We start from the raw sequence: 12,400 nt of genomic DNA, 5'->3' as shown, positions 1-12,400 counted from the left end.
CTTTCTTTTGTATGTCTCACAAGAAGAGCGATCTGTTCTCCTGAAGGCTTTGGATGACTTCAATTCAGTGGATACAGATGAATTGCTGGAAGTACTTGATGCACATGAGTGCAAGCAGGTCCCTACCAAGGACACACTGCTCCCTGTTTTGGCACAGATAGGACAAAAAGTACTTATTGAGGCCCCAATGTTTGTAATCAAGTGCTGGCGTCCCATTGTGGGTTCTGTAGCTGGTTTACTCCCACCAGAAGGACTGCATCATTTCATTGAAGAAAAAAAACCAACTGTAAAAACAGTGAAGGAGCTTCTAGACTTTCCAGAGGAGATGACAGCTGCCCAGTCAACAGTTTCTCGTTACCTGAAAAGGTACATTGGAGAAATTGATTTCAATTATCTTCAGCTTTTCCTGCAGTTCTGTACAGGATCCAATCTGTTGGATAAAGCCATACTAATTGAGTTAATAGAAACTACAGATTTCCTCCACAGACCACAATCCCACACATGTGGATGTGTACTAAAGCTGCCACTTGGTTATCACAGCTATCCAGACTTTTGCAGTGAATTTTACAGCATTCTCGCAAGCTCTATGTGGGTGATGGATGTGGTGTAGGTCAGTGTTTTCCAACCTTGGTCCTCAAGGCACTCTGCCCTACACGTTTTAGGTTTTCCACCCTAACAGTTCATAAAAACACGGGTGTAGTTAACAGTAACATGAAGGAATGAATGTGAATATTCAATAGACTGGGTGGTTAAGTTCTCTTAACAGTGCAGCCTTTTTTTTCCCCATCTGGTCAGTAAGTGCTTCCTTAGTCTCCCCCCCCCCCCCCCCCCCAATTAAAATAGTAAGCTAAAGGGAATGTTCAGGTTTTTTGAAGTGGAGTTACCTGTAGTAGACAGCACTTAGCACTCTGACTTTGCAGAAGCAGCAGTGAGTGTTGGGGACAATATAAGGCAACAAATTGCTTGGGGAATGAGACCACAAAATAACACCAGTTGAAAATACATATACATATTTAAATAATATTTTCAGTGCTTCACCTGGTGGGAATCCTAAACATAGAAGTGCATCTGTTCCTGCTGCACACATTGTTACTGTGTTTCTGGTTAGTGCCAAAATAAATTACTAATTTTAACATTCTAATTCTAAAGCAATCTAGGATTGCTTTAATCTATTCCACAATAACAAAACTATATGCATCCCTGTCTGCAATTATTCGGGCTTGCAGTATAAAGAAAAAAAAGTCTACTGTTATAAAAACTGGTTAAAATATAAATAGTTGATAAAAGGTTTAAAAATCATATGCTTTGGTACAAATGTATTTCATTTACAGTTAAGAGTCCAATAATTAAAAGGGTTTCATGATTTAGAGTTATTTTCTGTGCACAATAAATATGTTGGGGTGTAACCTAAGCTTATTTACCCATCTAATGTCAGTTATCTCAATATTGTATTGTCATTGGTTGTTGTGCTGACGAGCCAGTCAATGTCATTCTTTTCTGCTATGGGGGCGGGACGAGTGGTAAGTTTGTGTGAATCTGTGGGAGCGGACACAGAAGCTAAGTCCGAAGAGAGAGATGTCGTAAGGCAAACGTGGTGTGGATTTTGCATCTAAGTGTATCATTGAGGTCGACTACCCGTGGTCCTGATATTACTTATTTGTGATCTGCAAGAGGTAAATGAGACTGTGTGCCTTGACATTTGTACTGTAACTATTCGTTATAGTGGTAAAATGGCGTGATATGTGATGCTAACTAGCGGCTTGCTAATTAGCGCAGCTTACCGCATTATGTGGTGTGATGCCATGCTGTATGTTTAGCTCTGTGATTTTCAGTCAAAGCATGCTAATGCTAAATCGTTATGTGATAGCATTTGGTATTGTAGCTCAAGTGTTTTAATATGTTTAGAAGCCGATGGACGCTCTGAAAGGAGAGGGAGAGAGAGGTTTCTGCCCGGATGGACCCTGCTGTTTTCTTACCCCTGACTGTCTACACTACTGGTGAACTAACTGCCCGTTTCTGATTGCCCCACTAACAAACTCATTGTAGTGTTGATGCATGTGTGTTCTAAGGTGCAACTAGAAAAATTTGCATTTCCTGCGAAAATGCTGTGTGGATGCCTTTACGCTGAGGATGTCTGCTGAAAAAAGCTGAAAAAGTTGAAAAAAAAAACAAAAAAAATATTGCCCGAGTGGGATTCGAACCTGGCCCTTCTGGTACTCAAGGGAGGTTCTCATCTCACTGCGCCACAGTCATTCTCTCAAAGAAGAGGTGGAGAGACTGACAATTGTGCTGAAATGAGCAGAAGAGGCTTAGAATTGTGCTGATAAGAGGTGGAAAGGCTGAAAATGTTTCAGAAGAGGTGAATAAGCAGAATTTGGGCAGAAAAGAGGTGAAAACTCTGAATATTTTGCTGAAAAGAGTTCAATCAGTAAAATTTCTTCTGAAAAGAGTTCAATCAGCAGAATTTTGCTGAAAAATGTTTTTTTCTGAAAACAGCAGAAAAAACTGAAAATTTTGCTGAAAAGAGTTGAATGAGCAGAATTCTGCTGAAAAGAGTTCAATGAGCAGAATTCTGCTTTGAATCATCTTTAGATTCATCTTGTGTGGGTCTGCTATCATGTGTCCCATCCTCTTCAGATGCTGCCACCATCTGTTTTCAGAGAAGACAACAATATGTTTGGTCATTTTTGATGGATTGATTGTGGAAGCACTGAAACTGAGGATGAATTTCACATCTCTTTGTGGCACAGGACACCCAGTTTTGTTTTTCATGGCTACCTTAGGAATCCTTTTACGTTCTTGTTCTTCCTCCTCTTCTGAATAGCCTTCAGATTCATCCTGTGTGGGTTTCCAGTCATCTGTCCCATCATCTTCAGATGAGCTCACAGACTGTTATTAGAACAGAAAAATATATATTTTACTCATTTTTCATGGATGTGTGGAAACAAAACACTTACATCTTTAACTGCAGGAGAAGAAACTCTGCTGGATTTTTCCTGCCCACCTTAGGAACCCATTCCCTCGCTTCATCCTCCTCCTCCTCTTCTGGATTGTCTTCTTGTGTGAGTTTCCCCACATCTGTCCTATCATTTTTGTAAAAGACCACCATCTGATTTTAGAAAAGTAAAAGTAAAAAGGTAAAAGATTAGTAATCAGTGAAAACACTAAAAACAAGCACAAGAACATACATTACATACTTTTCTCTTGCGCAACTGGTATGTCACTTTTTGTAGATGCTCCACCCCCTTTTTCAAATCCTGTTTAGTTTCTCTTATTGTGGCTCCGGCACTACAGGCAACCTCACCCTGACCTGGGCTCACCATCTGTTTATGGTACAAATTAAATATGTTTTGTTCATGATGGAGTAAATGATTATATATGAAAGAAGTGCAACCAATCAAAACTCTTACCAAGGGAATCAGGGCACACATACCTTGTTACTGCTACACTGGAAGAGCGTTCTGTCTAAAAGCTCCTCTGTTCCTGATGACTGCTGCTCTTCCTTGTCAGATCCTTCACTGTCCTCGTCCTGCACAGATCCTCTGTCCTCTCTCCTTTTCCTTTTATTTGCTGCATATGTTGCAATTGCATTGGTGGTCAGTGCTCGGCTCTGGAGTGTGTCCTCTGCAGGGTCCTCAGCTGTGCAAAGCAATATTACTAAATATGAATAAATGTAAGTGTATAGATAAATATATGACTTCACTTTAGCTTATTTAAATAACCTTGATAAAATCTTTTGGCTGTGATGGCATCATGGCACATAAATGTTGCCACTCTGTCGTAAGATTTACGTCCCAACTGTCGCTTGGCCTGAAAGAATAATGTTTTAAAAAGAAACCACATGAATAAAACCCATGACACTTTAACCTACTTCATTGTGTGTCAAAAAATAAAAATGAAAAGTTTTCTCACATACAGCGGGGAAAATAAGTATTTGACACATCAGCATTTTTATCAGTAAGGGGATTTCCAAGTGGACTATTGACACAACATTTCCACCAGATGTTGCCATCAAGCCAAATATTGAAGTCATACAATCAAATCAGAACATATAAGTATACAAGTTAAACCATAATAAATAAAGTGAAATGACACAGGGAATAAGTATTGAACACACTTTATTCAATACTTTGTAGAAAAGCCTTTGTTGGTGATTACAGCTTCTAGACGCCTCTTGTATGGATAGACCAGTCGTCTGCATTGCTCAGGAGTGATTCTGGCCCATTCTTCCACACAAACGGTCTTTAAATCTTGAAGGTTCCTTGGGCCTCTTTTATGAACTTTAATCTTCAGTTCTCTCCATAGATTTTCTATGGGATTTAGGTCAGGTGATTGACTGGGCCATTCAAGCAACTTGATTTTCTTTCTTTGAAACCACTTCATTGTTTCCTTGGCCTTGTGTTTGGGATCATTGTCTTGCTGAAATGTCCACCCTCTTTTCATTTTTAGCTTCCTGGTAGATGGCAGCAGATTTTTATCCAGAATGTCCCGGTACATCTCTCCATTCATCCTGCCTTCAATAATATGAAGTCTGCCAGTACCCCTTGCTGAAAAGCAGCCCCAAACCATGATGCTTCCACCCCCAAACTTGACTGTTGGTATGGTGTTCTTGGGGTGGTGAGCAGTGCCATTTCTTCTCCAAACATGGTGTGTAGAATGACTGCCAAAAAGTTCAATTTTGCTTTCATCTGACCATACTATAGTCGTCCAATAATCCACAGGCTTCTCCAAATGCTGTTGCGCAAATTTTAACCGAGCCTTGACATGCTTTTTGTTCAGCAATGGAGTCTTGCGTGGTGAGCGTGCATGGATGCCATGGCGGTTCAGTGCATTGCTTATAGTTTTCTTTGAAACAACAGTACCTGCTGATGCAAGGTCTTCCTGAAGTTCTGTCCGAGTGGTTCTTGGCTCTTGGAGAACCCTCCTGATTATTCTTTGGACTCCTCGGACAGGGATCTTGCGTGGAGCACCTGATCGTGGCAGGTTTATGGTGAACTGATGCACTTTCCATTTCCGGATAATGGCCCCCACAGTGCTCACAGGAACATTCAGCATTCTGGAAATGCACCTATAACCATTCCCATCAAAATGCTTTTCAACGATAAGATTACGAAGATCTTGAGAGAGTTCTTTGCTTTTACCCATCATGAAGTCTTTCCTGTGTGCCTTCTGGGTAATGAGGAGCCTTTATAGGCCATCAATTAGGACTAAAGCAGCTGATATCAATTAGTACTGATAGGGGACAGGATTTCTCTATCAATACTGACAGATTTCAGGTGATCTCCTGGCTTTCTATGTCATTTTGCCCCTTGTTATCTCCATGTATTCAATACTTATTCCCTGTGTCATTTCACTTTATTTATTGTGGTTTAACTTGTATACTTATATGTTCTGATTTGTTTGTATGACGTCAATATTTGGCTTGATGGCAACATCTGGTGGAAATGTTGTGTCAATGGTCCACTTGGAAATCCCCTTACTGATAAAAATGCTGATGTGTCAAATACTTATTTTCCCCGCTGTAAGTGCTACAGGAGGAACGTAGCATGTTGAAGGTGGGGGCAATCCCCAGATTCATCATCTCCCAGGCTGCCTTGAAAAATACCGGTAGTCTATGAAGAACACCTCCACTAGAACTGTGGAAAAAAGTCGGTGCCTCCGAACCGCCTTCAACATACTCTCTGATATGATTGTAACGCTGCAACCAGGTATACTCATTCTTGTACAGGGGGACAGCTGCTTGCCCATGATATCTTTGAGTTTTGTGCTGTTTAACCTAATACATGAAAAGACATGTTTATTCAGCTGAATAAAAAAATGTCTATGTATACTTAGATTTATATCGTTTTAGTACATACACGGATGATGCGGGCACCCTGCTTAGCTTTTTCTGCCATTTCAACCTCCTCAGTAGTCATGTTGATGATCACTCCCTTTCGGTGACCAGTTATGGCAATAATATATCCGCCCAACAGTCCAAAAAACAATTTCAATATTGTTCTGCTCTGGGGTTGCTTCTCGAGGTCATCTGTAAAAACACAAAGAGAACACTACATGTATTAATATGCTATGCTAACACATACACTGCATTTACATGTCCAGTCCCTTGTGCAGATTATAGAGGGATTTTACAAGCACCATGTCTCAAGGACCATGCAAGCACCACAAAGTATCAAACAAATTTTCCAGACCAACCATACAAAAAACCCAGTTTCCAATTACAAAACCCTGTAATGTGTCTTAAGATAGAAGATAGAAAGAGATAAAAGTCTCACGCCCCGTGCCGCCTCTACATATAGATAACAAATGCAAATGTGTTTGAGTAGTAGAAATGGCTGTTATAATGGCTGAGTGTGTGTGTGTGTGTGTGTGTGTGTGTGTGTGTGTGTGTGTGTGTGTGTGTGTGTGTGTGTGTGTGTGTGTGTGCGCGCGCGCGCGCGCGCGCGCGTCTGTGCGTCCAAAATATAACTCTAAATATTGAATGTAAATCTGTTCCAGATACCATAACTTGTAACTTGTTTTACTGAGGGTTAGTTATGCTCAGTTTCTGGCATGTTGAAAATAAATGAAACAAAGGAAAGAAAATGTGTAAGTTAACCAGTGTAATGAATCTGAGAATACAGGGAGTGCAGAATTATTAGGCAAGTTGTATTTTTGAGGAATAATTTTATTATTGAACAACAAACATGTTCTCAATGAACCCAAAAAATTCATTAATATCAAAGCTGAATGTTTTTGGAAGTAGTTTTTAGTTTGTTTTTAGTTTTAGCTATTTTAGGGGGATATCTGTGTGTGCAGGTGACTATTACTGTGCATAATTATTAGGCAACTTAACAAAAAACAAATATATACCCATTTCAATTATTTATTTTTACCAGTGACACCAATATAACATCTCCACATTCACAAATATACATTTCTGACATTCAAAAACAAAACAAAAACAAATCAGCGACCAACATAGCCACCTTTCTTTGCAAGGACACTCAAAAACCTGCCATCCATGGATTCTGTCAGTGTTTTGATCTGTTCACCATCAACATTGCGTGCAGCAGCAACCACAGCCTCCCAGACACTGTTCAGAGAGGTGTACTGTTTTCCCTCCTTGTAAATCTCACATTTGATGATGGACCACAGGTTCTCAATGGGGTTCAGATCAGGTGAACAAGGTGGCCATGTCATTAGTTTTTCTTCTTTTATACCCTTTCTTGCCAGCCACGCTGTGGAGTACTTGGACGCGTGTGATGGAGCATTGTCCTGCATGAAAATCATGTTTTTCTTGAAGGATGCAGACTTCTTCCTGTACCACTGCTTGAAGAAGGTGTCTTCCAGAAACTGGCAGTAGGACTGGGAGTTGAGCTTGACTCCATCCTCAACCCGAAAAGGCCCCTCAAGCTCATCTTTGATGATACCAGCCCAAACCAGTACTCCACCTCCACCTTGCTGGCGTCTGAGTCGGACTGGAGCTCTCTGCCCTTTACCAATCTAGCCACGGGCCCATCCATCTGGCCCATCAAGACTCACTTTCATTTCATCAGTCCATAAAACCTTAGAAAAACCAGTCTTGAGATATTTCTTGGCCCAGCCTTGACGTTTCAGCTTGTGTGTCTTGTTCAGTGGTGGTCGTCTTTCAGCCTTTCTTACCTTGGCCATGTCTCTGAGTACTGCACACCTTGCGCTTTTGGGCACTCCAGTGATGTTGCAGCTCTGAAATATGGCCAAACTGGTGGCAAGTGGCATCTTGGCAGCTGCACGCTTGACTTTTCTCAGTTCATGGGCAGTTATTTTGTGCCTTGGTTTTTCCACACGCTTCTTGCAACCCTGTTGACTATTTTGAATGAAACGCTTGATTGTTCGATGATCACGCTTCAGAAGCTTTGCAATTTTGAGACTGCTGCATCCCTCTGCAAGATATCTCACTATTCTTGACTTTTCTGAGCCTGTCAAGTCCTTCTTTTGATCCATTTTGCCAAAGGAAAGGACGTTGCCTAATAATTATGTACACCTGATATAGGGTGTTGATGTCATTAGACCACACCCCTTCTCATTACAGAGATGCACATCACCTAATATGCTTAATTGGTAGTAGGCTTTCGAGCCTATACAGCTTGGAGTAAGACAACATGCATGAAGAGGATGATGTAGACAAAATACTCATTTGCCTAATGATTCTGCACTCCCTGTAGAATAACAGTGATTCTAATAACAGGCCTCACAGAGTGTCTGACCTTGGTGTGTGTGTTTCTGTGTGTTGTGTATAATGTGACACAGTGGAGCTAATAATCTCAAAGAATATCTGACAAACAAAATGTATGTTTTCATTAAATCATAAAATAACTAGAGAAATAAATGGTAATTAACTGAGTTTTAAAGCATTCGAATTGGAAAGGGATTAAGTTACAATGGATGTTCTTGTGAAAATGTCCTAAAGACAAATCTAACTGAAGTAGAATCACATAAACTGAATGAAACAGGAAGTGATTGAATATGAATTCTCTATGTTAAGAATAACAATGAAAATGTAATGAAGCATTCACAATTTTAAAAGCTACACATTGATAGATAAGGTGTGGGAAGATATGACGTCCAGTAGGAGAAGGGGGGGGGGGGGTGAACAGGTGAGGTGAAGAAGAGATTTTGTGTTTTTCTTTTTTGTCTTCTGCAAGATGAGCAGCCCAAAAGATTGGATCGAAGAGGTTCACAGTTGAAAACCTGTCCAACCTGTGAATTCATTCCTTTTTGTCTGCTCATTGTTGCTGTGTTAGGCGGTTAATTTAGAAGGATTTTGATTTACATCCTTCCTCCAACCTCTCCTCACCAAAGAAAAGAACACACTTAGCATTAGCTTAGAGCATCTTAGTTAGATAAGTAGAGTTTAAGTAATCTGATTATTGTTTTGTGATTATTTTATTTTCCTTATTCTTATTTAATTAAATTTCCTGCAATTAAAGTTTAAATTGTGGACACCTTTTATGAAACAATAAAAGTAAAAGTCTTATTCTTTGTAAGTGCAAATACCTCTTACACTTTATTCTAGCCATAATAATGAAAATTATCTTTACAATCATCCCAGAAATAACAAGATCAAAATGTACAGGGCTCCATCTTAAGGCAGAGCTGCACATATTTCACTGCAATGGTGATGTGTTTTAGCTCTGGCTTCATGTGCATTACATTGACCAAGCTGCACATTATTCTTAAATTTAAACTGGACATTAGACAGAAAAGACATAAGCTCAGTTTCAGTGTGTGGGTCACTGTGATGTAAAGATCTGTAGGGGCTTTGTCTTAACCCAGATCTGAAGTCTGTATAATCCCTCTTAAGTAAAATGAACATTCAGTGTCATTGTGATCATTGCAGTGATCCATACCCAGTGCGGCAGCAATCTTCTGGGGAGCCTCATCAATGAACAAAGCATGTTTTTCTGCTTTGACAAGTCTTTCTAAAAAAAAATGTAAGCACAATACCTTAGACACTTTATTATTAACATCATGTCATTAAAGTAGGTAGAGGTATAGATGTGTATTATATACGTACTAGACTTAGATCTCCGCACATTCAGCTGGTGCACGACTACTTCACGGCCTACTTCCGATAACCATCTTGTGATTGCCTGGACATCATGTCTCTCTGACAACATTTGCACCATTGGGACGTGAGAGTTGTCCCTTCCTGTTAACACACCTTGATACAGGAAGATATTTCCAGACAAACCATTAGGCCCGAGAAGCTTTTTTACAACTGAGCCAGTCGCATCAAAGGCAACTATGGGGTGCTTTTCAATCTTGTACATCAGCATTTGAGTTTGACTCCAGTAGTGACAGAAGAACTTGTCTAATCCAATGTCCCAAATGCTTCCATTGTGAGGGGAACTGTATTTTAATGAGTGGAGAGACAGTATTGGGTTTTTATGAGCAACTTCTAGTTGATTTTGTTCATGTTTGGCTTTGCGCAGAGTTGTCAAATTTGGTAGATGGCTTGGCTCTGGATCACCAAAGTCCATCAGCTTTTCTGTCTCTGATGCTCTCCACACATGGGGCTGCAGTCTGCCTTCACAAAGTTCTTTTTTTACTTGTGCCCTCAGACTTCTGGACACGGCTCTCCTAGAAAAGCCAGTGTGCATGGATTCATCTGTGTTTGCCATTACACACTTCAGCACCATTGGGCAGTGATTTTCAGGTTCCTTTTCACATGTAATGTACAGCTGGCCACTACACTCTTTGCAAAAGCCTCTGATTTAATAAAACAAGATACAGTTCTGGGGTACACCTTGGCTCGTTTAAAAGTAATGGTGCATGTACTTGTAACCTCTTTCCAGATTCCCTGGTTTACAACATGAGTCCATGTACCTGGTTTCAAAATTGTGTATTCCCTTTTCTTGAAAGTATTCTTTTTGTATGTGACTTTATGTGGAATCATATGTATCCACTGTTCAAATGGGAGCTCCACATTGAAAGTCTTGCAGTCTTTGTTTTGAAAAGGAGAGCTGCTTTGTTCAAAATCATTATCATTGTCACTACTGTCTGTGTCAGTCAGTCTCTCTTCATCACTGTAATCCAGAGCAGCCCATACATTGTGTCTGTTTAATTTAACAAAAGTGTAAAGAGCTTTTGGTGTCATCTTTTCACCAAGTTGTTTGCATAGATTTTGCCATATGTCATCACTTGGAGTTGAAACTTTTCCATTTTTTATGACTGCTTCTTTAGAAGCACGAAGGACTTCAAATACTGCAATTTTGTCCACCACTGATTTCTTTGGCATCTGTCAAGCAAAAATTAAAAATGTGATATATTACTGCTATAATTTGATTATAACTTTAATTCTACATCTTTAAGTGGACATAAAATTACTTACTTTTATACACTGTTTTGACATAGTGAATTGAAGTGTTGATGATTGCTGTTGGTCATGGAATCTAGCTTAAAAATGCAAATAAGATAGCTAGCACATGTTTTCTTCAACTCTTGTTTTTTTTCTCTCAGAAGAAGAATGTGTATGATAGCACCCCCTGGTGATCACAAACCAAACACAGGTCGCTATGTTTGGTTTTTTTGGCAGAGTTGTACCAGTTTATCCTTAACAAGATCTAGTTCAAAATTCATTTGATCGGTATAAAAATGAATGTAGTCAATGTTCATAGCTCATCATCAAAATACTTGTAGATAAATCCGTGCACTGTTGAGATAAATCTGTGTCTGTGTCAATCCCACACATGTTTAATAGCCCACTCATTTAATAGCCTTTTGTGACCATGGCTACAGAAGTTTGACTCTTGCAAAAAATATAAATCGGCCCTTTCAGGTAACATTGACAGTTACCTAAGATTTACAGTTCTTCAGGCTGTTTGGAGCCTTTGAGTTCAGATTTGCTGAATCACTGAAGTGCACTCCTGTCCTGTGTATGTTAATTTTATACAACTTGCTCATGACAGCCCACATACAAATGACAGCACTTTTGTTAATATTACCATTTGACTTAAAAGCTACAGTTCACATATTATTAGGTTAATGTTTTAACAACCATTAGCATTTTAGCATAAACCCTGCTGGTAGCACACTAGATGGAGTAAGGTAATGTTAAGAAACATGGTAGTCAGTGATCCACAACCAGCTTATTGGCTCAAAACACCTTATCTAATTATAAACTGATACGCACCTACTGGCATGCCCCTTTAAATTTCTTCATAAATGTTATTTAATGTTATTATTACGGCAGCACGGTGGTTAGCACTGTTGCTGCACAGCAAGAAGGTCCTGAGTTCAATTCCACCATCACGCCAGGGTCTTTCTGTGTGGAGTTTGCAGGTTCTCCCCGTGTTTGCGTGGGTTCTCTCCAAAGACATGCAGCTTGTGGTGATAGGTTAATTGGTTAATCCGAATTGCCCATAGGTGTGAATGTGAGTGCGAATGGTTGTCTGTCCCTGTGTGTTGGCCCTGTGACAGACTGGCAACCTGTCCAGGATGTACCCCGCCTCTTTATCTTTAAAATAATAGCGCCACAAACAAAAATTTTTGCAGCACAAACCAGCACAAACATAGCACAAACCTGTGACATCAACTTTTGTTTGATTTGGGTGATGTGGGGGGCTGGTTGACCTTTTGACGTTTGCATTTTCATTAATATCTTTAAAACAGAGGCAGCACAAACGACAATTTTAGCAGCACAAACCAGCACAAACGTAGCACAAACTTTTGACGCCAGTTTTTTTTTGATTCCATTAATGTGGGGGGCTGGTTGACCTCTGATGACCGCTAGAAATTTTTCTTGAATATCTTTAAAATGAAAACGGCAAAAAATAAACTTTTGCAGCATGCACAAACGTAGCACAAACGTTTGATACCACTTTTGTTGGATTTGAAGAAGGTGGGGGGGCCAACTTCACTCACATGCCGATCATGC

General features: G+C 39.9%; 1 protein-coding gene across 4 annotated transcripts; it reads right to left on the bottom strand.

Annotated features, from left to right (window-relative positions):
* Positions 1-817: 817 nt before the first annotated feature.
* On the bottom strand, positions 818-12,018 carry LOC308411509 (uncharacterized protein). 4 transcript variants are annotated; one of them, XM_080905431.1, is made up of 7 exons: positions 9,372-12,011; positions 3,723-6,028; positions 3,434-3,639; positions 3,198-3,323; positions 3,005-3,109; positions 2,779-2,889; positions 818-2,650 (listed from the first exon to the last, which is right to left on the bottom strand). In XM_080905431.1, the coding sequence occupies exons 2-7, from the start codon at positions 3,841-3,843 to the stop codon at positions 2,558-2,560; spliced, it is 762 nt and encodes a 253-aa protein (XP_080761557.1). In that variant the 5' UTR covers positions 3,844-6,028; positions 9,372-12,011; the 3' UTR covers positions 818-2,557. The 4 variants fall into 4 exon arrangements, 2 of the variants coding, with proteins under 2 accessions (XP_080761557.1, XP_080761556.1); XR_013974399.1 differs by having other exon boundaries at positions 2,559-2,650; positions 3,434-6,028; positions 9,372-9,443; positions 9,539-12,007; XR_013974400.1 differs by having other exon boundaries at positions 2,561-2,650; positions 3,434-5,776; positions 5,859-6,028; positions 9,372-12,006.
* Positions 12,019-12,400: the final 382 nt, after the last annotated feature.

Source organism: Rhamphochromis sp. 'chilingali' (genome assembly GCF_963969265.1).
Source record: "Rhamphochromis sp. 'chilingali' genome assembly, chromosome: 15".
NCBI classification, from domain to species: domain Eukaryota; kingdom Metazoa; phylum Chordata; class Actinopteri; order Cichliformes; family Cichlidae; genus Rhamphochromis; species Rhamphochromis sp. 'chilingali'.
Note: the sequence above shows the minus strand (reverse complement) of the source record. Positions and strands in the feature narration are given on the sequence as shown.

Bases quoted from the DNA above. Each gene is read 5' to 3' on its own strand.
- LOC308411509 (XM_080905430.1), bottom strand. From the start codon at position 3,843: ATGTGGTTTCTTTTTAAAACATTATTCTTTCAGGCCAAGCGACAGTTG. The intron at 3,324-3,433 runs GTATGTGTGCCC...TACCATAAACAG, and splicing joins TCCAGTGTAGCAGTAACAAG to ATGGTGAGCCCAGGTCAGGG. The intron at 2,890-3,004 runs GTGGGCAGGAAA...TTCTAATAACAG, and splicing joins CGAGGGAATGGGTTCCTAAG to TCTGTGAGCTCATCTGAAGA.